Source organism: Somniosus microcephalus, chromosome 3, assembly GCF_052327205.1.
Source record: "Somniosus microcephalus isolate GS21.2 chromosome 3, FLI_Smic_1.0, whole genome shotgun sequence".
In the NCBI taxonomy this organism is placed as follows: Eukaryota; Metazoa; Chordata; class Chondrichthyes; order Squaliformes; family Somniosidae; genus Somniosus; species Somniosus microcephalus.
This window is the reverse complement of record NC_140989.1, coordinates 228293763-228319674: the sequence shown is the minus strand read 5'-3', so window position 1 is coordinate 228319674 and position 25912 is coordinate 228293763. Positions and strand designations below refer to the sequence as shown.

The 25912-nt window shown below is 42.7% G+C and overlaps 1 protein-coding gene across 9 annotated transcripts in view; it reads right to left on the bottom strand.

Moving 5' to 3' along the window:
* Window positions 1–25912, bottom strand: part of rasal2 (RAS protein activator like 2) — a 496897-nt gene that overhangs the window by 350084 nt on the left and 120901 nt on the right. For 2 of the 9 annotated variants that reach the window (XM_085982237.1, XM_085982238.1), the window contains exon 1: window positions 8867–9528. The exons of 1 other annotated variant lie outside the window; for it this stretch is intronic. In XM_085982237.1, coding sequence (XP_085838363.1) covers window positions 8867–9425 — 559 coding nt within the window. In that variant the 5' untranslated portion in view covers window positions 9426–9528. Of the gene's footprint in view, window positions 1–8866; window positions 9536–13958; window positions 18040–20435; window positions 20576–20762; window positions 20900–25912 lie in introns of those variants that run through there. 6 more of the 9 variants (XM_085982242.1, XM_085982241.1, XM_085982244.1 and 3 more) reach the window with 6 other exon arrangements.

Here is a 25912-nt window from a genome sequence, read left to right as displayed (position 1 = left end):
GCACAGACTGGGGAGGGAGAGAAAGAGCAACACAAATGAGGAAGGGAGGGAGCAACAAAAACTGGAGGGAGGGAGGGAGAGTTCATGTCGGCCTGTGATGTGCACTGTTGTATAATGTGTTTGATTATGGGAGTCAGGCAGCTTTGGTGCTTCTCTCTGAGGACTGAGTCAGTGAATTGAATTCGGTTTGATTTTGGTTTTATTTATTATTTTGATAACTTGCTGTGTCAGGTAAAAAGTCATAAAATTGTATGAAAACTTCAGTTAGAAGTTACTTATATCGATGATGTTTTTGTTGAATCATTTGTATTCACTTAGTTTTTATCATTGCAGTCGATAATGTAGAAACATCACAGAAGCAGTTTCTATTTAAACATTACTGATCCTTAAATCTTTCTATTCTTTTATGTTCTTCCATTGATTTTTATACTATATTATTCATTTATAAAACAAAGTCAAATTTTATTCAGGGCTTTGTCATCCTCAGACGCTTAACTAAGGTAAATGCAGTAACATTTGCAAACAGTGGGTAAATGTCACGTGATCAAGTGTCGAGATTAAGCACCATGAGCTGTCATGTGACCGAATAAAATCACGATCAAAATCTCCAGGAATACGTTGAACCAGAGTTGGCAACCCTACTCAGCGGCACAAGGTCGGGGGGCATAGAAGTGGGAATGTCATACACAATGTTGCATTCATTTTTCTGAGGTTGGTGCCAATTTTGTAGGGCTGAGTAAATGTGACTGGACCTAACCGGACCTGGGAGTGCTTGATGTTGATACTGAGTGCACAAAATAGAAATCTGTTGCATTCCTGAGCACTGATGATTGATGAGGGCAAAATTCTACCCTCCACCAAAACAAAGTTGACAAGAGTGCACTGCAGGAAGCATGTAAGTTCCCTTACAAGAAAACATCTTTAATTTGTGGGGCAGTTCAACAGTGAACTTGGATGGCGTAACACACTAAACAGATTTTATTCGTCATGTTCAAAGTTCAGACCGTCAGCTTAGATACACACATCTCCCTAATTCTAAACTGTGAAAAATTTCTCTCCCCGTACCATTCATTGCCAAGGTTGAGTGGATGATATGCTCCCATGACTCCGGCTAAATTTCCTTGGAGCCAGCTGCTGGTAAATGCAAGAGGGATCCAGGGTGGCTCTTGGTCAAACGCCACGCCTCCCCACCATCTTGGGAGAACTGCTTGCTCTAATGCCTGCCTCACCGTGGTGCAGAACCAAGATCAGAAACTCAACAAGCAGACAATACTGGACACGTGCTAGCTTCACTTGGTATTGCTCCACTGTGTAGCCATTTTAGAAATTACTGACATAGAACAGGCAATGTTCAGCAATGCAAAGATAATTAACTTGTCAGACTTGTCAGAAACAGGAAGGAATTCCGCTCAAAGCTATTTTTTTTGACTAATCAGAATAGGATAAAGCACAAGTTTTATCTGGAACCAACTGCACCTGATTTTAATCGTAACACAATGGGCCAGATTCTGCTGCAGCAGAGCATCTAATGGCGTACTTAGACTGGAATGGACAAGACTTAACTTTCTGTGGCAAGTATAGTTCGTATCTACCGGGCAAATACAGCAACTTCACGCATTCAATACATTTCAATGGTGAGGCAGACAGCTAGATGTCATTTTCAGAGCTAACAGCGGAGCGGCGCATCTCTGCCTGCAACTTTTGGATATTTGAGTTTAACTGTGCATCTGGCCCTCGCCTGAAGTTGCTGTACCATTTGTGCATAAATAACAGAAAGCGCTATTCACCTCACCATTATTTTAACATGAAAATCTTAGCCACTAGCTATTTAAAAAAAGACAATTTTACTAAAGACAGTGACTCACTCCAAATTATAACAAAGGATTTTAATAGCATTTCGAACAGGTTGAGTGTTCATTACAATAAATAGTGACATTCAACATTTCACAAATATTATCTTTGCCCTGTGTTTTGCTTATAAAATCCCATTCTTATAAGCTCCCTTCTGCCTTAAATGCCACGCACTAGTCTTTGAGAGTTGCCTGTTGCCACATCAGCAAAAGTCAGGACCAGCTACGTACTATGGGTGGTACATACTCTCTCTTCTCTGTTCTCCTCCCACTTCCTGCCCCCAACAATGGAGTTGGAAGCACAGACCCAAGTATAGTGTCAACAGCTGAGGCATACCCACCCACAATGTGCCAACTCCATGGCGTAAGATGCTGCTACATCAACGGGTTGCAACACTGCCGTCACCTTTTGTCATGGGCATTGCAAAATCAGTGCCGACAGCTGAGAATTTGAGAAAAAAAAAAAAAAAAAAATCCTGAAGCTCAAGCAAGCTTCAACACCACTAACATTTTAGGACATCATCTGGACAGTTCACCAGGGTAAGGAATGGGAGGTTCAAATTAACATGAGGTAGAGCAGATGTACCTTTTTAATCCAGGGAGAAATCGCAGCTGCTACTTAAATCTACACGAACATCGTGAAAATAAAATTTGTTCATCCCTTCTTCATTCCATATCCCACGATCTTAAAACTATCCTGAATCTTTCTGAAACATATCATCTGTCGGCTGAGACAATGTGTAGGAAGTCTGCACCCCACATCGGTGCAATTTGCTGAGTTGTCTGATATGCCTCTGTAAAACACTTTGGAATGTTTTTCTACATTGAAGGCGCTATATAAATGCAAGTTGCATTTGCTGATCACCCAGAGATGTGAGACAGCTGGTGGTGGTGACTCTCTGTCTAGCATTCCTCCTCTCCTGAACGTGGCAATTTATACTGCAGTCCGTACCATAGGCACTGGAGCCCAACATCTATTCTTCTTGTGCGAGTTAGAAAATTATTCAACTGCGGGAGACACTACAGCCAAGATAAATCCTGTCCTCAAACCATTATGCTACAGGAAGCATTGGCTAACTACCAGGAATGAAATTTGCTCTCACTAACCCAAGGGAATTCAGCTAACTCTGCTGAGACCAGGATCAAACTGGAGAACTTTCTGCTGTGTTCGCCTCAAACCCACAGTGGGCGAGTTATTTACTTTGTCAGCAATCAGGTGACCCACTTTCCCCTTTCATTTTATCATTTGGTTTGAGTCTGTCCAAACGGTTTCTCCAAATTTTGCTCAAGATAGTGGTCAGTATTTTGGGGATGAGGTGCAGAGAAGGGCAAAGGGACATTCTAAGCATCAAATGTTCACCTTGACATTATGTGACTGAGAATGAGAAAAGGGACCATGTACACATAATTTCATGGTACAGCATCAACTTCAAAATAAGCTCCTGATGAACAGGAAACCTGATTTCATTCCGAGGACACTCTGCAATGAATCAAGTGGTGTATCTACAAATCGACTGGGCAGTTCTGCTAACTCAAATGACAGAATAGTGGATCACTAGTTCAAAATGCTTGCAGCTGAATTCCAGCCCCAAGTTTAATGCTAACATCTAAACCCTGCGGCCAAGTTGGACAACTCACAGCAGGCTGCTCCCTCAGGGGCACTCTGAAACAGCATGCATGACGTACACAGTCAAGTCTGCTACTCAGTCTTCTCTCCCCTCCCAACCAATCCTAGCATTTAAATTGCAGAAAGAAACATGGTAGTGAAAGCAGAAAAGGAGAATAAATACACCAAGATACTGTAAATGAGTATAGATTAACTGGAAAATAAATGCACCCAGTTTAGAATCTGCTCTGCCGTGTGAAACAGCTGCTGCAACCTGAAAGAAGTCTGTGCATGCAGTAAACAGAGCTACAAATACTGGTGACATTTAGGGAACTTTGGTGTTCAGTAATGTTCACACTCAGCTAATTTTCAAGATACATCACAGCTCTGGGATAAGGGGATTCCAGGATACAATTTCACTTCCACACAACTATCAAAGTCACGGCACTTGCCACTTAACCCACTGAATGCCCTCTTTTAGTTCAACATTAAACTGGTGTTGTCTGTTTGACAGTCTGCACAGGAAACACACAAAAAAAGGTTTTTTGAGGTTAAAACCAGATAACTGATACTGCAAACATGTGACCTGATACAGTCACCTGACAGATCTCAACACACAACCCATACTAAAAAGGCAAGTTACATTAAGACTAAATCACTTGATATGGTCCAATAATTGATTAGGTACATGAAAACTTAATTTATAGGATGATGCAAGAAACTGCACAAGCACTGATCCAATCCAATAAAAATGGCTGTTCACTAAAAGATACAAAAAGGAGTTAAGCAAAATGTCCCTTTTTCAAAATTAATGAACAGAATTTACACTCAACCTCATGCTCAACTGCATGATAACTTTCTCCAAAACATCATTTCATTACATATATATATATACATACACTATATATATATATAGATATATAATATATATATATATACATACACGATATATATATAGATATATTATATATATATATATATACACACACACACACATATATATTCAAACACACACATTCATACATTTTAATACACACATGAAAAGTGTACTAAAAATATAAATAACATGGCAAAGGTAGCTTGAGCACCTCCTGCTGAAAGTAAATGTGGGTTAACTTCCCAATGGCGTCTCCAAATTCAAGTGTTTGGGGTTCTACCTTGAATGACTTTCACGTCTCCTTTCCAGCCAATCACACTGCAAACTCTCTACACAGCATCTCTATGGCCTGTCCCCATGCAAATTTGGTTGATACATGCAATGGATTTGGTGAGCCTATACAGCAAGCTGCACAAATCTCATTTCAAATCCTGTCAAAAACATAAAGAGCCTAAAATGCTTATAAAAAAAATGGAAGATTGCCCGCTTTCTTTCCCAATTAATGGGTCACTAATGAATTCACAGGAATGCGCACTTCAGAAATGCGCAATTTCTGAAATTGTCATTGTGTTAGCAGATTACAAGAGAGACTTGCTCCTACTTTTTCCTAAGGGGGATTTCATCCCTAAATATCTGCAGTTACATCTAGGTGAACATATTTGTTGCACACATTTGGGTTTTGGATGAAACAGCAATTAAATTTTACTTAATGTTCAAAAAGCCATTTGTAAATGGTACTTTAAAGAAAAGATATCAGCAAACCCAGCAATATTAAATTATATAAATTAAATTCCTATAATGTACAGGTTTTTTGAAAAGACAAGCTTGGCTTCAGCTAACCAGTGACTAGATTGATCATGTTCTCTCCTGCTCTTTTCAACCTTGCTAGTAGCCTGAACTATGGACAATGGCCCTTTACCATTTACCAAGGTTTCTCAATTGGGAAAAACAAATTATCCTGCTGCACCTCCCAGTGATGTCAGTTTGAAAAATCTCAAAGGTGGCTTTATTGACCTCCCATAACCAAATCAGCATGTAGAACTCACCACACCACACCCACAGTAAGTTTCGGTCAGATATCTGGCTTGCTCCAGCCTGGAGCTCATGGGTTCAATGAAGAACTTGAGAGACCCCTTTGGCCTTAGTGTGCAGTTGACAAAGTTGGAGAGTCAGGATTCACTCATATTGCAATTTTAGCTCTCAATCTGCACTTCACTTTGACAACTGTCTGTATAATAAGCATTCCCTCCACATATATACCTTATATATTTCTACCCAGTAGACAGCTGTTTGCTGGTTTTGCAGAAAATCTTAGTTCCAACGGCATTATTTTGGGGGTGAATCCTACCACTATGTTCTCTGTATAATCAAAACGCTTAGGCAGCAGATTACACCAGTCGCCGAGAAAAGCACGACTGTTCCAAGCGAGCACTCACTGCCCAAATAAATGTGTTGTGTCCTTTACTAAGCTGCAGCAGCGATCAGAGGTCACCTTTCAATAAAGTACATTTTCTATCATGCCATTCCAATCTGACATACGGTCCTAAAGGCAGTCTGTTACATGTGGAAATCACTACTTCAATAACACTGGCAGTTCTGTTGATGATTGCTTAGTACACTAACAATACACCAGAGAGACAAACTAATGATGGAATTTATTAATCCATTCAAGAAACAATAGCCACTTTCAAATGCAAGTTTTAGGTTTGCATCATGGCTGACTATCAGCAACATCTGCTTTGAAGGTTCACTGCCACGTGGTAAAATCACTTTCCGAAACACTATCAGGTTCACAAACAGTAACAATAATACCGATCACATCAGCTGCTTTACATTTTAAATACAGAAAATGTGCTACAACACAAGTTTACTCCAGTAGTCAATATGGAAGTTGACCTTTCAGTGGGAGTTGGTCCTGGCTCGTGAAGGAATTCAATGTTTTTGAAAAATGCCATTAAGGGCTGATATGGCTGCTTAGCGCAACACTACCACTGTAATCAAAATCATCTTAATTCTGTAAAGTGTTTCTGGTCAACTGCTTAAAATGTACAAACAAACCCATTTTATACATGAATGAGCATATAAATGGACTGTCAAAACACTAAACCCAGATAAGGATTTAGAAACCAATTTAAGCACAATTCAACCAAGTCGAACTCTTAGTCTGAGAACTGCAATTTCTTCAACAACAAAAAAGCCACCAAATCAAAGCCTTGCATCACAGTGTATTCTCGTTAGGACAAAGCTGTACAGGGGGAACAATGTCATAATGTCCCAACAGTACTCGAGGATTACATCAGAGCTAGGACACCACTTTCCACTTGCATTGGAGCAAGACTCATACTATCAGTCCTGAACCAGAGCTGCACGACAGCATGGATAAAAGGAAGGTTCTCATTACTTCCACAGCAGTCAGTTTAAAATTTAAGATTATGCATGTTGAGATTTTACAACCATCATTGTGAACTGTAAAATGAAACTCTTCCTAAAATCATGTCTATTTAAATTCCATTGCTGAAACCACCGATAGTTTTGCAGCAAGTTGGGATCACCATGATTTCTCGGAGTCCTAAAGAGGCTGCTGGAAAAGCATTCAGGACCTTTACATTTGACAGCTAACCACAGAAATGTCTTGCTTACTGTTACAATATTGCCGACTACAGGACTTGAAGATTCAATTCACTGCAGTGGGCAGATGTTGCGTGCCTCATCTATTCAGACTACACTGGCAAAATAGTGTCACTTTAGGACATTTTACACATCAGCACACAGAACGTCTGTCCGAATTAATAGGCTCTGGAAGTGATGCATTTCGCTCCGACTCCAATTATTCGGAGCCCCACAACTCAAGTTCATCAATTGAATTTAAAAATCACTTCCTTCATCAATCAAGCCTGATGCATCATCACAGGCTCCCCAGTGTATCCCGGAAATAGTGCACAACCACCTAAATTTACAACCTCAATGGGATTAACCCTTGGCGTAATCAATGGTTTTAGCTTTCGAAACATGCTCAGTTAGTACCTGTTAAAATTTCAATATTGAGCATTAAGAACTCAATGAACTCACCAACATAAATTTCTTGATTAACAAGAATTTTTGCAAACCTTGGAAGGTGAAAGGTTAACCTGATGGTATATTTCACACTTCCTCTTGCACAAAATCCTCTTCAGCTGAAAATTCTTCAAAAAAGAGATGATTTCTTTTCAAATATAGTTTCCAAATGATGCTTTATTGTCCAATGTGAAAACTAATAGCGCTGAGTGAATTCTGCTCGTTACACAAGTCTTTTTGGACTCAGACAAAAAGACTGCTCAGTAACTCTTAATGACATACTTTTCACACTAAATCTCCATTAACTCCTCTCACAATACAAATATACGAACAATGACCCTCTGGTCCATCCAGCCTGTCCCATACAACTGTGATACCTTTCCACCCCACCCGAAACCATGTTAGCTCGTGGGAGAGGTGAAAAGCCAGATAAAAATCCAAACCAATCTGGGTGGGAAAAAATCTGGGAAATTCCTCTCTGACCGCCCATGGCAATCCAAACTAGTACAGGAGATCACTCTGATCCTGATAATTCTACGCGGTACCTACCTTTTGTGCGAAGTGATCTCCGCCCCAGCCAGAAACAGGTCCAGTTCTCACTTGAAGGAATTCAGCGAATCAACGTCCACTGCACAAGGTGGCAGCCTGTTCTAGAGGTTCAGTATTTTCTGGGAAAAGACCCACTTCCTGACCATCATTCCCTCTAAGCTGCGTGACCGCGCAGCTGTCTCGAGGTCCCATGCAACCGGTGAGCCGGCTTCCCAATGCAAAAAACCCACATGCGCGAAAGTTTGAATGGGCCGCAGGGCCCAAAAACAAGTTAGGGGGAACATTGTTCCTGACATCTAACCTAGATCTGGCCTTATACAACTTAAAATTGTGACACTCTGGTCCCCCCTAGTATATTTAATTGCAACAAACAGTCCACTCAAACACAATCTATTTGCTTCATCATATGAACCTCAATCAGATCACCCCTAAATCTACACTTCTCTAAGTGTAGAGTCCCAGCTCTTTTAGCCTGCCTTGATAACCAAGATGCTTCAAGCTGGGAATTAGTCCAGTGGCCCAACTCTGCACCTTTCCAAAGCTTTAATATCACCCATCATGTGAGGAGACCAAAATTGGACACAGTATTCCAATTGAGGCCTGACCAAGGTCTTGTACAAGGACAAAATAGTATGCTTAGTCTTAGTCAATTGTCCTATAAATGCACCTCAACACCCTATTTGCTCTAGCGATTGTTTCACGGCATTGCTCATAAACCTAGAGATCTCTAGGCACTAGAACACACTGATCTCTTTCTTTCTCCACTTGCTTTAATGCTTTTTCCGTAAGGGTGTATGTATGTTCAGCATTCTCCCTGCCCCCATGCAGAACACTGCACTTTTCCAAGTTAAACATTTGCCAGTCACGAGCCCAATCCCCAACACATCAAGATCAACCTGAAGCAGTCAAGCATCATCTGGATTATATTACCTTCCTGCACTGACTCCACATCTGGCTCTTCTTTGTGACTCAACAACCTTGAAAGCCGGTTCGATACCGTAGTGAAGAAGCCACGTATAAAATCAGTTCTCTGCTCAGCATCTGAGTGGACTTGTCTCAATGGTGGTTTCTCCATGCGTGAAGAGCAACCAGGTTCAGAGACAGATCGGTGGTAAGGGATTGCTGCCAGTTTGGTGCTTGCTTGTGCCGCCTGGGAAGAATGCTGCTCCAGGACATCATCCGATCCAGTGTATTTAAGGTGGCGCTTAGCCAGTCTTGGCTCAGCTTGGTCTGCTGAAGTGGTGTTCAAGTCAGAAAAAATCCTCCTGCTAACATTCCATGAAAACCTTGAGGCCGGGCGCCATTTGTAAGCATCCATCGATTTGACAGGCTCCGAATGGGCCCGCTTGTAAATTTTCCACTTTGGTTTTGACGGTGTGCGCCATTGATAGGCACTCAGACTGGTATTCCGGTCACTGTGAGCTGGGTCTGAAAGGGATCTTCTGTATTCACCCCGAGAGGAGGAAACTTGTTTTTTGAACACATACATCTTTCAGACTTTGTAAAGCTTGAGTCTTTCTCCCCCACCCTCAAATTCAAACAAAAACAGGGCAAACATACAGCACCAAATTAAAAAGTCACAGCGTGTACTAAAACCGTTTCAAAATTTCCGTGTGAAGGTGCACAGACTGCATGACACGTCACAACCACTTCCTGTCAAGCTGCTTCTTGACGTTGTATTATGATAAAAAAGGAAGTTGGCTTTGAACATTTCAGAAAACCACAGCTTTGGACCTAAATCCATCAACCAAAAGTCTGCAGAACCAATGGGTGCTCATAAGAAAAAGATTTCCCCCAAAATTTGAGAACATTTCTCATGGGATTTTGCAGGCAACCACTGTGACAATATTCTGAAGGTGAAAGTAGCTATTTACACTAGCCTCTTTAAAGAATCTGAAAAAAAAGTCAGTAGCTAATAAATGTCAGCACTAAACAGAACAGGACAATGTCCAGTCGTCATAGTACTGTAATGCTACTCGGTTGCAATAATTAGTCGGAGTGTGGGCTGCACGCTGAAACTTATCCACCCTGAATTACAGGAAACTTTCGATTTACCGGCACCTAAATAACCAGAAATCTCGGTTAAGCGGCAAAATTCAGGAGTAGGTTCAGGTAAGTTTTACTTCATATTGTTGCTGTGCAAGGGTGTGGCTGCAGCTGTTACTAAGTTACAGAGACGCTTGGAACGTGTGGCCATTGTTCTGCACTTGTTGCTAAGCAACAGGGTTTGTTGCTTTATACGGAGCTCTCAGCTCTCTGTATCTTTTACTATAGCTTTCAGTTATCCGGAAATTTTGATGAACCGGCACCACGTCGGTCCCGTATAAAATAAGTTTCCTGTAAGTTGCTATTTCAGCAAAATAAAAAACATTCACTCCTTCAGCTGTTTAGTGTGGATTTGAAGGACTAAACCTTTTTAAGTAACAACTCATGGAATAGGGAGGGCAGATCATTTCAGTACCACCTTCCCTATTGTACAACGAATTGAGTCAAATTTATCATGTCATGCTCACACGTAACCAAAAACAGAATTTCCCCCTTCCTCATATATTACATCAGGTGCTCAAACATCAGAGGGTACTTAATGAATCTCTGCAGATTCATTTCAACACAGTCTACTAGCTCTGTTATAAGAACTCTGCTGCTGCAAGAGTTCAACTGTAATGGTTGAAAAGGCTTCCCTGATAGCCTGCTCACACTAAGTAATGGAACTGCCAAGTGCAGCACTAAGCCATCCAGACCAGATGGTCCCAAGTCTTTGTTGAGTTACCCGAGGTCAAACTCTAGTTGGGGAACCATCACTGATCGAAGTGCACCTGGGCTTGAGAGGTGAAATAAAATTGAGAAGAAAAAATAACCAAGCTTTCCACTCCTGACCTGTGGAGCTCTCTGCAGTCCAAGAGTGCACCTCCACGCACTATTTAGCTTACATTTAAAGAATGGCAACTTGGGCAAAATATTACATGGCTGCTGGGTATCCCAGTCACCTTTGCAGTGGATGAAAAAAAAACAAGCAGTTTTAAAAAAAATGCAAGTGGTCTTCTCAAAAATGTACATATGTGGCAAGTTAGCTTCTGCTAAAAACTCGATGTAAATATAGGACTGACAGAAAACTAAACTGCACAAGCACCAAACGCCCGACACTCTAAGTTATTATCTGGAAGCCTTCCCCTCCCAGATCACTCAAACAAATTAGTGAGTACAGACACTGCTAAATGTGGCACTTAGCCATACAGACCAGAGGGTGCCAGGATCAATTCTTGTTCTGTTCTGACTAACAGGTCTTAGCGAGGGCAATAGTAGCTGCGCTATAGTTGGCCTCAGCAGCCTTCGGCTGGAGAAATAATGGGAAAAAAAATCAAAGCTCCTGTGCTAAAAGTTATCCAGTGAATTTTGATGGACAGTTTCAATGGCTCAATCGTAATGTCTTCCATGGTAAAATGGCCTGTCATCACTCAGTCTGGGCTCAAGCATCAAAGGTTGCCAGCGCATCTGGAACTGTACACCATAAGAACATAAGAAATAGGAGCAGGAATAGGCCACTTGGCCCCTCGATCCTGCTCCGTCATTCAATAAGATCATGGCTGATCTTGGGCTCAAAGCCACTTCCCAGCCCGCTCCCATAACCCTTCACTCCCTTATCTTGCAAACATTTGTTTATCTCCACCTTAAAGGCATTTAATGACCCAGCCTCCAGCTTTCTGGGGCAGAGAATTCCACAGATTTACGACGCTAAGAGAAGAAATTCCTCCTCATCTCAGTTCTAAAAGGGCAACCCTTTATTCTAAAACTGTGCCCCCGAGTTCTAGATTTCCCCACAAGGGGAAACATCCTCTCTGCATCGACCTTGTCGAGCCCCCTCAGTATCATATGTTTCAATAAGATCGCCTCTCATTCTTCTAAGTTCCAATGTGTATAGGCCCAGCCTGCTCAACCTTTCCTCATAAGTCAACCCCCTCATCTCTGGAATTAACCGAGTGAATCATCTCCGAACTGCCTCCAATGCATGTATATCCTTCCCTAAATAAGGAGAGCAAAACTGTATGCAGTTCTCAAGGTGTGGTCTCACTTTCTGTGTTTCATGCACAAGGACCCCCATGTCCCTCTGAACTGTAGCATTTTGCAATCTCTCTCCATTTAAATAATAATTTGCTTTTTTATTTTTCCTGCCAAAGTGTATACCCTCACACTTTCCCACATTATACTCCATCTGCCAAATATTTGCCCACTCAGCCTGTCTATATCCCTTTGCAGGTTCTTCGAGTCCTCTGCACAACTTGCTTTCCCACCCATCTTTGTATCATCCGCAAACTTGGCTACATTACACTCGGTCCCTTCATCCAAGTCAGTAATGTAGATTGTAAATAGTTGAGGCCCCAGCACAGATTCATGTTGCACCCCGCTAGTTACCGTTTGCCAACCGGGAAATTACCCATTTATCCCGACTCTCTGCTTTCTGTTAGTTAGCCAATACTCTATCCATGCTAATTAGAAAAGTTGGTTTCAGTCTTTCATACCTTCTTGCTTCCATGAACCCAGTGTGCTTCAAGCAGATCATGCAGAATTGGGAAAAGGGGCTCGATCTCAGAAGCAATGGGAGGTTGTGCTGTCTGTATTCTACTCTAGGGCAAAAACAAACAGGCTTCATGGGGACTGAATGAAAATCTACATGGCACCTATTAAACTCTGCTGCACCTCCACCCTCAAACACTGCTGTTTCTAGTACTTGTTCCTCCCGATCCTCTCTAACTTCTACCGCTGCACTATAGAGAGCATCCTGACAAACTGTATCACGGTATGGTACGGCAGCTGTAGCTCCCATGACCGGAAAGCCCTGCAGCGGGTAGTCAAAGCTGCCCAACGCATTACCGGCACCCGGCTACCGACCATAGAACATATATATCAGAAACGCTGCCTACGCAGGGCACGGTCCATCATCAAAGACCCTACCCACCCCAGCCACAGTCTGTTCGCCCTCCTACCATCTGGAAGACGCTACAGATGCATTCGCACCCGTACGACCAGATTTGGGAACAGCTTCTTTCCCAGGGCTGTCATCCTACTGAACTCCACAAATAAACACTAAAGCCTGCACATCTGCCGATGCGCTTTATTATGGTCATATTTATGCTAATATATATGTACAAATGTATGTTGAAATGTTTAAGTGTCCTAATCCAAATTGTACACTCTCGGGAGCCGCAAGCCTACATTTCGTTGTACTGCACTTGTGCACTAACAATGACAATAAAAGTTGATTTGATTTTGATTTGATTTGATTTGATTTGTTCGGGGGATTACAAAGCGATCAGTGACCTCCTTCATATTTGCTGGACTTCTGCAACAATTCAGCTTCACAGGGCACCTGTCACAAGATGGCTAAGTCCAGTCACTTGGATCTCGATTGATCAAAACACATTGCCTGAAGAATTCTTTATGAAGACTGCTTTAAATCTTAGAATGAGCTGTTCAATTGATCAGCTATGACACTCAAGATATTCTATTCATATGTGGACGTCAGTGAGCTACTCTGGGGATACTCTGCAGGATCACAGAATCATTGAATTTCAGCATTTGACCCACTGTGCCTGCGCATGTGCGAGCTCCACACTTCAGCTATCTAATCTAATCTAATCCCATTTCCCTGCTCTTCTCCTGTACTCAAATATTTTACTTTGCATCTATTTAATTCCTTCTTAAATGTCATAACTGACCAGGCTTCAATAGCTACTTGCTGTAATGTATTATGTATTCCAATAATGAACAATGTTCTTCCAACATTCCCCTTTTAGCACTAATCCTAAATTTATGCCCCGTGAGCAATTCATCCACCATCCTCAAACCCTTCAAAAACTTTCAACTCTTCTCTTAGGCCATCCCTCTTCCTCTGCTCTGCTAAATGCAATTAGAATTTTTATCATAATTATATACTCTCAGCTTGCTATCATTCCTAATGATATTGCATTGCACCTTTTGCATCGATCCTTTCTTTCGTGGGTTCCTAAAATGGCGCATACTATACCTGTGGTGTCCTCAGGTGGGGGTGGTTTGAAGAGAAGTAGATGTTCTTGCAACGAGCAGTAAATGAAGCACTCTCTCTCGAGCATTGCCTGATGCTCCACTGGATTGACCCAACTGGCACAAACCTGTGTCTGCAGGAACTGACAGTGCTGTCAAGTCCGCAGTTGCCTTGCAACCTGAAACTGTACAAGATACATTACTCCAGGCACGCTGCAATAAAATCTTTTGCACGAATCCTATGCTACCCTGGCTGGACAGTACACTCATGACAACAAGCTCCACATGTTGCCTTTTTCCTGCTGGCTCCAAGCTGTTAAGCCAAGGCTGTAGCAGAACTGGAGCTAACAGCAGCATCACAGGGGCCATGCTTGAGATGCTCCTGCTGCTTCCAATCTGTTTGCGCTGTAGCTTATATGACATATCTTTCTGTCTACAGTGACCTTAACTAGTCGCTCGGATTTAAAAAAAATGCTGCAAATTAGAAAAATATTTCTTCCCGAGGGGCTGGCAGCTGACTTATTCCCAGTCTAAAGCCACAACTATACCAGATCACGAACATCTCAGTGTGACATATTTCCAAGTTTGTTTTTCTTCACTCCCTCGGTGAAGTCAGCTGGCTTGCTCCATTTCCATGCTTTCTTCATATTTACCAAGAAAAGTAACTTGCTATGTAGGAAACCCAAGAAACAAATGCATACTCTGCTACTCGGACACAATAGCTTCAGAGAACCATTTTTAATATTGGGTTTGAACCTCTCAATACATTGCTGTTACTCTCACCATCAGTTTACAGGAATATAAGATGTTTTACTTAGAATTATAAAACTGGGCATACCAGACACAGAGTTACTGTTGCCTTTAGTTCACTAGTTTTTCCTCTCCACCCTTTTGCCTCGACTCCTAAAGCTGGCCTTCGATCTATTTTATTTTATTTCCAGTTTTGAAGAAGGGTTCAACCCGAAACGTCAACTCAAATTTCTCTCCACGGATGTTGCCTGACCTGCTGAGTTTTTCCAGCATTTCCTGTTGTTATTCCAAATTCTTAAACTCAGTTCCCTACTGAACCGAAACAGACCTGCCTTCAACCACCTCCAATCACAGCATCAAGAGGAGTTTGATTAAACTAGGTGGCTCATGTGGGAGGAATGCTTCTGAGCTATAACATTTGGTGATTTTGTGAACACTTCACCTTGATCCACTCAATAGAAAGTGAGCTCGAGCAGCTTGAGAAGTGACAACACCTTGCTCACTTCCAGTCAACTGACCCCTCTCCACACAACTAAGGTGTGACTAGCAACTTCACACCTTGAGAAGCCTGTCGAAATCCTTGTGGGTCTGAAAACTCAACCTTCAGTCTAGAGCTGAACATTCTAACAGGCTCACCTTCTCTGCTGAACATATACAAATGTCATTACAGTTGTGGTAAACACAGAGGTTAAGGGTTAAGTTATTAATGGATTTGATTGTGAGGGAGGCAGGAGAAAGGTGGACAAAAACAGAACGCATGCCTTGATCGTTTATTCTTGTATCTGAGTTGCCATCTGTTTCCCAACTCAAACACTTCCTGTGACAGTAGCCAGTCTAACAAAACAGCTACTAAAAATACACCTGCCACAGGAGTTATGTGAAAACATGGAACACATACAGGAAGTGCTTCGAATAACATGGAACATTTTGAAGTTGTGCTGTCTTGGATTAAAGCTCAGTCCTCATTATGTCTGAATGTACAAATCATGTGGAGCACGCAGACTTTAAGTTAAGCTTCCAATTGAAAACACATACTGTACCAGCCTCTACATGCAGTGCAGTACTGGGTTTCAGTGGCCACAATTGCTGGCTTGCTGAACAAAGTGGTCCCACCACACCGCTTCCTGTTTACTTTGTGCTGCCCAGAAGTTCACTCACACAAAAGCAACTCCCTGTACACCCCTGCAGGAGTCACATCCTCCCTGTCTTTTGATTGCATGTTCGATACTTCAGGAAATCTTTGCCCGTTGGATTACTATCTATCGATTACACACCTCACTGGACAGAAAAGAATCACTTTTCCTTTTACAAACTTAAGAAAAGCAGTTCTATAAATAGAAAATGCTGGAACACTCAGTAGGTCAGGCAGCATCTGTGGAGAGAGAAATCGAGTCAACGTTTCAGGTCATTGACCTTTCATCAGAACTGACGAAAGTTGGAGATGTAACAGGTTTTAAGCAAGTAGAGTCAGGGAAAGGGAGGAGGGGAGGAAAGAACAAAAAGGGAAGGGGAGGGATGATTAAATGACAAAAGGGGTGGTCATGGGACAAGTGGAGAAACAAAAAGATGGATCTAGAGGAGGCGTAAACGACAACAGCAGAGTCATCACCAGCAGCTGCTGTCCAGAAAAATGGGAGCAGTGGTTAGGATCTGAAATTGTTGAACTCAATTTTGAGTCCAGAAGGCTGTAAAGTGCCTAATCAAAAGATGAGGTGCTGTTTCCAGAGTTTCCGTTGAGTTTCATTAGAACAGTAGAGGAAGCCAAGGACAGAGAGGTCAGAATAGGAGTGGAATGGAGAATTAAAATGACAAGCAACCGAAAGCTCTGGGTCACGCTTGCGGACTTAACGGAAGTGTTCAGCAAAGCGATCACCCAATCTGCGTTGGGTCTCCCGAATGCAGAGGGGACCACATCATGGGCAGCGAATACAGTATACTAAATTGAAAAGTACAAGTAAATCGCTGTTTGGGGCCCTGGACGGTGGGAACGGAAGAGGTAAAGGGCAGGCGTTGCATCTCCCGTGCTTGCATGGGAAGGTGCCGTGGAAAGGGGAGAGGGTGTTGAGGGTGATTGAGGAGTGGACCAGGGTATCACACAGTGAACGGTCCCCCTTCAGAATGCTGAAAGGGAAGGGAAGAGAAAGGGGTGTTTGTTGGTGGCATCACGCTAGAGGTGGTGGAAAATGATACGTTGAATGTGGAGGCTGGTGGGATGGAAGATGAGGACAAGGGGAACCCTATCGTGATTCTGCGAGGGAGGGGAAGGGGTGAGAGCAGAGCAGGAAATGGGACGGACACGGCCGAAGCTCCTGTCAACCATGGTGGAGGGAAATCCTCAGTTGAGGAAAAAGGAAAACACTGGTATGGAAGGTGGCATCATCAGAACGTAAGAAAAGCAGTGGTAGTTTGCGGTCAGTCAGAAACTGCCGTAAAAATTGCACAATGCTTAACTGATAGCTATCATTTGGGTTTCTGCTGGAATCAGAGTTCCACTGACTCTCCAAGTGCTGCAGACATGCTCAACCAAACAAGATCACCCTGCCAGGGCTACAGCAGTTGTGTGTTGGATCAATAAAAATTCCATCAAAAGTTGACCTGATGGTCTTGCAAGCCTCAAATTGCTGAATGAAATAGGGCTTTCAGAAGCCATTTTCCCCCAATGTAGATCTTACTTCCAAAATGGATGAAAGAAAACAATTTTCAAGTTCAAAAAGCTTTAAATAAGTGAATAGGTGTTAGTTAGAAATAAAATAACAATTAAAAGCAGAGAAGAGAAAAAAGACACAGCTGACTAGGAAACGGGAAGATAGCATGAGCAAAAGGGCTTAAAGTTAATTGCTACTTTACACTTGTAATTTTTATTTTGGTTGTATAGGATTAAGATCACAGTGTATCAAGTTACTCCTGACATTTGAGTAGATTTATTACTGCAGTATAAAGGCCGCGTGCGAGCTGAAATCTTGCCAAAATGCCAGGCCCACGGGTGCCTGGAATTCCCCAGAGCTGCTGGCAGCCGAAGGTCAACACCCACATACTGGGGGTATCTAAAAATATCATAAGCAGTACAAGTAGATGCAGTGCAACTTATAGGTCCCAGTGCTCCGTGAATAGAGTATACCACAATTCATAGTTTAGCACATTCCCAAACAAAACAAGTGACCCTTCAAAAAGGTATGTTTCTTCCAGATTTTCCCCTCCACACTCTTCTCCGAAAGGTAGAAATTCCAAGTTTAAGCATGGCTCCAACAGCCTCCAGTACCCTGCCCAAGGTGTTATTCCATGTTTGAGTCTGGATAGGGTATGTGGGTGGGCTAAATATCTTGGCGGAAGATGGGCTGAGTGGGAAAAGAAATGAAAAAGAAATCACAGCTCAGCCAGATCCTGTCCTCACGAGACATGCACACACTTACTATCCGTGTCACTGGGCAGTCATCAAAAGCGGGGACATGCGTTTTTTTACACTTTCCCTGGCCCAAGACATATTGTTCTGGCTGCTGCGAGCTAACACAGCATAGGGATCGAACTGGCACCTTCCTAGTCAGTAGCACACAATGCAAGGTAGTTTGCAAGTTATTTTTGTCATCACTAACACAGATGCTCTCGTGCTGCAAGCTATTCCCCACCAGACAAGTCCAATTCAAACTTCAGAAAAAATGCAAAAGCTCCCCCTATGGCTGAGTAAATAACATGAGCCATGTAGTCCTGAGCTCCCGGAAGGAAATCCCTACTGTATGATGAGTTCGTTGATCTCAGCCACTTCAGCAGTTGGGATGTTACAATCTGCCTCAGCACTCGTTGACAAAGAATGGAGAGGAAGGGGAGAAGGGAAATCAACCTGGGTTCCCACTCCTCATCACGATACAGTGATACGTTCCGAAAAATGCTTTACATGGACGTGGGTTGAGGCAGGACTGAGTCCAGTGCGGGGCAGGGAAGTGAAGTGCAACGAAGACAACCTCCGATTCTCTCTTGCTCATTCAGGGGCAAGCTCAGCTAACCTTGGTGCTGCTTCAAAGTACTCGTCAGAGATCAGGAGCACATCTTGTAGGAAAATGCGGTTTGGGAATCAGAAGGACAAAATCCCACATCCCATCACTTCATGGGCAATGACTCGTCACTGATGTGCATTCACACTGACTCAACTCAGAAACTTCTTTGAGATGAATTTAACCCAACAACACAATAGCAATTAAATTATACGTGTTTGGCTGTGGACTGGTGATGTTTAATAGCTACGGAAGCCACTACCACAGTGACTGCTCCAAGTACAACCCCTCCTCCGTTAGATCCGTGTGTTAATGGAGACACGGAATGCAGGAGTTGATTTAACAAGTGTTTACTGAACAAAGTCTGGAGGTGAACTAACTACACAAGACGCTATACAGGCTTATATACCCGAGTGGTCACTACTGGTACTACAGTACACAGGGGCTTCAAAAACATAGTTCCTCTTAAAAGGTACATACACTACACTCCCCCAAACAATGAAACAACCTATAACTCTGACTATGAACCTCCTCCCTATTGTGCAGCATTTCCAATTCTTTGGCCTAACTGCCAATTAGTATCAAATCTAACGGCAGGTTTTATTCTAGCTCATCTAAGAAGCATCACAGAGGAGACTAATCATCCCAGTCCCCTTAAGTGAGCCTCCCAACAAACAGCACGAAGTGCCTTTCATGAAGCATGTCTGTATCAATGTGGTTCATTATTCAACATGAACCACAATCACTGCAGAGAAACAGTAGCTGCTACCTCGAACACAAGTGTCTCGCTGTATAACAAATCCACAATGCAGCTTGCTGCTACTCAGGGAAGTTGAGCTTTGTCCCCAAGTTGCACTAAACTCAGTAAAGCAGCTCTTTAGATCACCACCTGTTGGTGAACAGAGCAGGCTGCTGAAATTAGAAGGGAACTGTTAAAAGCAACAGCTGCACTAAAGCAGACATCAAAAGCTGTCAAGTCAACCAACAAAAGTAATGGTAATTCATTTTGTGTTCAGACAGTGAAGCAGCAGCAGGAAAAGACTGCTCAATACCAATATCCCAGAAAAGAACTTCAACATGCATCTCATTTACAGTAACAAACCCCAGGAACTTTCCTTTCTCATACATCAGGGTACAACTATTTCAAACCAGATACCCAAACACACCATAAAAAAACATGTATAGACAACGCACAAGGAGCAGCTGCCCAAACAGTCCACAGAGCTCCAAACTCACCACCTTTCTACTCGAGCATAAGCGACTGAGCCCACTGTCTGTCACTCTACGCAACTGAATCTGTGCATTTCAAGAAAACCACTCCTATGAAGACTGTCCTAATCAACAGCAGCGACACAAACGCAAGTTCACAAACGCGTGAAAATTCTAACTCCAACGTTGCAGTGAGCAGTAAATTTAACAGATTCTCTGAAAGCTGCCCCTGCACCTCGGGCTTGGACCTGCAGCAGAAAAGCAGAGCTGTAAAAGTTCCCCAGCTGGTTTGACAAATAGTACATCGGATATTTCAGTGGAGCAAACTTTCTCCCAGCTCCAATTCCGGAAGGCACTAGGGTTGAAGCGAGTACATCAAATCCAGTGGGCTCTACATAAAACCATACACTTGACCCAGGCCCAACCATGACTTGAGCACAGAATTCCATGGACGAACAATTCCTACTGTCCAAGACTCCAGCTATAAGCAAAGCATTGTACAAAAATCACATATCCAGCAAAAAGGTTCCATTTACCCAGCTTTCAAACACTCATCTCAATGAATAATCGTGCCATTGCCAATTCCATCTAGAAGCACCATATTTAAAAAATCTGAAACACTCTGCTTTGCAAAACTTGTTAAGCGCCTGCTGCTGACTCTTGTTCAGACTGAATTGTTGCATTAATTAACGATAAACGATTTTCCAAGTACAAAAAGTTGCACAAGCAGTTTATGTCAAGTCCTAACTCAAACACAATCCTGATCCAAGCATAACATTTCTTGGCACTCAAGTCACAAGTTTGTCATGATTGGACTCGGCAAGCAAATTCCTGGCAAAGTCCAGAGAGAAGCAAATACTTACCAAATCAGTATCTGTTCAGGGTTTAGTTAGCCTTGCGACTGTACCAAGGATTCCACCCAAAGTACATGGGAGCATACCTGCCAGCAGACCAGTATTCCTACACACAATACAGTTTTTAGTGGAGTTAGTCACATGTCCCAATGCCTTCAAAACAACAGGAAATGCATCTAGAGTAGATTTCTTTTTTTTTTAAAGTGCCTTAGTTAAGGGAGCACATTCATCACAGACGAATAATGTTCTGGGAATAAAAAAAACCTGCAATGCTGGTGACTAAACACAAATTTGCAGGAAAAAGTTGTGCGACTAGAGGTTCAGGTAGCATTTCGTATATCTCCATAGCTTGGGTTGAAAGTTAATTATATTATGACATATACATTGGTCAGGAAACTAGAAATAACCTCAAAATAAAAAAATGAATTAAATTCAGCATGGAAAGTAGACACACACTGCTGTGAAATACTATTCCATCAACTGCATGCTGTTGCTGCGAGACAAGATCCACAAAGGTTCCAGTTAGTCCGCTCCCACGCTTGATTATCTGTGAAATGAGCAAAATCTGACCAACAGCTCCAAAAAAGCTGAAACAACTTCCAAAAAACTGGCACCATGATTGTAAGCTTATGACTTGTAGAAACAAGTAGTTGCATAGCTTTGTCTTTTAAGCGGTCAGTACACAAACATTTCTTTACTTATAGCGGGACTAGCTGAAGAGCTCTTGCAGAGCGCCGGCACGGGCTCAACGGGCCGAATGGCCTCCTTCTGCGCTGTAACCATTCTATGATTCTCGTGGAAGTAAAAAAACATTTTAAATCATTACATTTGATTTAAACATTCTCATTAATTTTAAGCACTTTTATATTTCATAATCTTAAAGAAAAAAACTTTGAGACCATGACTTCCCCAACTGTTAACTGAACTGTCCCATACCCAAAACACTTCATAAAGGCACTGTTCCCCCTCCAGCCCCGGTTAGCAGAGACACCATGCAAAATACAGCTCCATATCCTTTCAAAAGGGACATTCTCTTTTCCTCCAACGTTTCCATTTCATACTTACATTCATCCACCGTGAATTGAAGTTAGCATTCTTTTCCCCCTCCAATGACATCAATTCTTAATCTTACCCCTCCCAGTTCGTGCAGGAATTCTTGACCCCCCACAAACTTACGTTGGCACTTTTCCAATCCTCCATTAATGTCGGCATGGTGTCCCCACTTCCCTCGAGTCCACGATGGCATTCTCCTTCTTCCCCCATCCTAAAACACCAATCCCAGCTTCCACCCTTTCCTTATCCCCTTCATGTCTCCACTGTCCATCCATTGTCCCCGTCCCCCTCATCTCCTTCTGCCATTCATTTCACCATTGAATGCCACTAATTCATCATAGAAATTTACAGCACAGGAGGCCGCCATTTGGCCCATCTTGTCCGTGGCAGCTGACAAAGAGCTATCCACCCCAATCCCACTTTCCAGCCCACTGGAAACAGCCTCCCAGTCACAAAAACACCAATCAACCATTACCCTTTGTTTCCTGCCTCTGAGCCCATTTTGGATCCAACTTGCCACTTTGCCTTGGATCCCATGGGCTTTTACTTTCGTGACCAGTCTGCCATGCGGGACCTTATCAAAAGCCTTGCTAAAATCCATACAGACTACATCAAACGCACTATCCTCATCGACCCTCGTTACCTCCCAAAAAATGTAATCGATTTAGTCAGACACGACCTTCCCTTAACAAATCCAGGCTGACTGTCTCTGATTAATCCGTGTCATTCTAAATGAAGATTTATTCCGTCCCTCAGAATTTTTTTCAAATAATTTTCCCACCACCGAGATTAGGCTGACTGGCCTGTAATTAGTTGGTCTATCCCTTTCTCCCTTCTTAAACAACGGTACCACGTAAGCAGTCCTCCGGCACCACACCTGTAGCCAGAGTCTCTGCTATCTCCTCTCTTACTTATTTCAACAGTCTGGGCTATATTTCATCCGGGCCTGGGGATTTATCCACTTTCAAAGATGCTGAACCCCTTAATACTTCCTCTTTCACTATGTTTATTTCAATCAGTCCCCTTTATTGTCACTGCCTCCCACTCCAGCTCCAAGCAGAATCCAGTTGCTCATGGATCAGACTGGAGCCATCCACTCCTCAAAATAGCCTCTGTATAATTGAAGAGGAAACTCTGGCAAGAGGTTCTCACCTGCAGGAAAGGGAGAAGCCAGGATCACTGCCATTAGGTGTGGTGTCGCAGAAGCAGGACCCTGGTCCAGTTCATTGGCACCCAGGCTCGGGTATGAGCGGGTGGGCTAGCAGACAAAATGGGGACTTGAGTTGAAGTGGGGAGGAGAGCTGAACAGCAGTAAAAATTAAGCGTTATTACTGAAGGGAGGGAGGTTAGCCTGAACTGACACACTGATTGCCCCCCAAAACACTTTTGGTGTGAAATGCTGATGATTGACATGTGGTGATGATTGAAATGTGACAACTGGTTCTGACTACCACCGGTGGGGACAACATACTCACCAACAGTATGGAATACAAAATGTAAAGCTGTAAGTTCTTTCCAATTCAATGAACATGACCAAACAGAAAATTCCACCAAATTCAGCAAATAAAGCATAATCCTTGAACTCCCTCATTTGCTCAGCAAGATAATCCAGCAATCAGCTGAGCCACACAGAGCAAGACAGTCTCAGCTTCAACTCTGTTAGCTGACCTCAGCTGGAAGGCCCCAAAATTAAACTTGGCACCTCTTGGTCAGAAAGGGCAAAAATGCGACAAGGGTCCATTTCTGATATCTATGCAAAGACTCCTATTGGAAATGCAAGAACATCAGATCAGGAGAGAATCAGAGTTGCCTATGGTGCACTGGGCTGAAATAGGTTGTGGACTCTCACTCACGTCCAGGCTCACAAATCAACAATGGCAACTTGGGCAAAGTATTGGAGGGCCATCACTGCTCATTCAGCTGTGTTTCAGCAAGGAGTCTATGCTTTCAGGAGTATAAATAAAGGGGGGGGGCAATAAAAAAGGACACTATCCTTTCAGTGGGTACTGCCTTAAAATAGCTTACTTTCCACAGGAAACTCAAAGCTGAAGGTGAGCATGCTGGTGCAGCAGGCTGTTAAGGCGGCAACTGGTATGTTGGCCTTCATAGCGAGAGGGTTTGAGTACAGTAGCAAGGATGTCTTGCTGCAGTTGTACAGGGCCTTGGGTGAGACCACACCTTGAGTATTGTGTGCAGTTTTGGTCGCCTTATCTAAGGAAGGATGTTCTTGCCATGGAAGGAGTGCAGCGAAGATTCACCAGGCTGATACCTGGGATGGCAGGAATGACGTATGAGGAGAGATTGGGTCGATTGGGCTTCTACTCGCTGGAGTTTAGAAGAATGAGAGGGGATCTCATTGAAACTTATAAAATTCTAACAGGACTAGACAGACTAGATGCTGGAAGGATGTTCCCGATGGCGGGGGAGTCCAGAACCAGGGGTCACAGTCTAAGGATAAGGGGTAGGTCATTTAGGACAGAGATGAGGAGGAATTTCTTCACCCAGAGAGTGGTGAACCTGTGGAATTCTCTACCACAGAAGACAGTTGAGGCCAATTCATTAAATATATTCAAGAAAGAGTTGGATATATTTCTTAAGGCTAAAGGGATCAAGGGATATGGGGAGAAGGCAGGGACAGGGTACTGAATTTGGATGATCAGCCATGATCTCATTGAATGGCGGAGCAGGCTCGAGGGGCCGAATGGCCTACTCCTGCTCCTATCTTCTACGTTTCTAAAGCTTCAAAGACAACTGTGTGTTCACATTAACACATGGAGCATGAGCAGCCATTTCAGATTGAACTCAGGTGGGATAATTCCTATTGAAATACAGTATCACAGTTTAAAGACAGGAGCAGCAGCCAGGACTGATCAGGATTTACTAATTAACACTCCTCCTAAATTCACACTGCTCATTTTGCTTTAAGCAGAGATGGGGAGATTTCTTGCTTTGTCGCTTATCAGACCAGTCAGACTCTCAATGTCAATTCCGTGTAACAAAATACTCCAATCCTAGAAGATGATTCATTTCTAAGGTCTAAAGGCATTTTAAAATTGAAGAAAGATCTACATTCAAGGCAGACATATATTTTACGCTGTCTACTAGCTAAACAGCTCACACTGACAAAAGACTATGACAATAGAAAGTGACTTTTGCAAATCTATCACAAGAACATTTGAAACGAGAAAAAAAAGTCAAGCTCGCACCTTTCACACTCCATGCATGACGACGTCAATTGTGGATTTACTTCCCCACCAGTAAAGACCTCTATAATCTCAAGCAGCAAATTGAATCAAACAGCTCTTTTAATTTCTATATCTTTCTCCCCATTTGGATTACGACTGCATATGTTAGCAATATTCAGATTTGCAGCATTCCCATGTAACATACTGGCATGAAAACTATTGCACATTCATTTAAGTGTGAGCAAAGCAGGCCGATGAAATAAATGCTTACCAGAGAATAATTAGTCTTTAATCATAAAACAAGTTAGATTTAATTTTCAGACAATAGCTATAGTGTACCATCTCCTGACTTATGTTGTACTATTTATAGACTATTGCAGCTCGGAGATAAAATCATGCCAGGGTGCTGGATTATGTTCTAAATTCTGAGTCATAGTGTTAAAAAAAAATTGTGATGTGAAGGATACACATAGTTCCCAGATTTAAACCCTGGGAAAGTACAACCCAACAGGGACAAGCCAAACCACCAGCTCCTTTTTGTCAATACATAACCAGAAACAGACCCACATTTCCCACTCACCGCAGTGTCAGTGATTCATTCCTTCAATGCCAATCTTTTAACAAACTGACGGGGTGCGCTGCTACTATCTCTCCCTTTCCAGGTTAACATTTTGAAGTCTTCACCCTCTGCAAGTCTCATCAGGCACACACCATTCCTCTTGTAAGAGGATAGACAATTGAGTTACTCTCACTTCAGAAGAAGCTACTGAAGCTAGGATAGAATCTGGAACAGTACCCATGGATTGGAGGGTAGTTAATGTTACCCCACTATTCAAAAAAGGTGGGAGAGAAAAAACGGGGTATTACAGACCGGTAAGCCTGACATTGGTAGTGGGGAATATGCTAGAGTCAATTATAAAA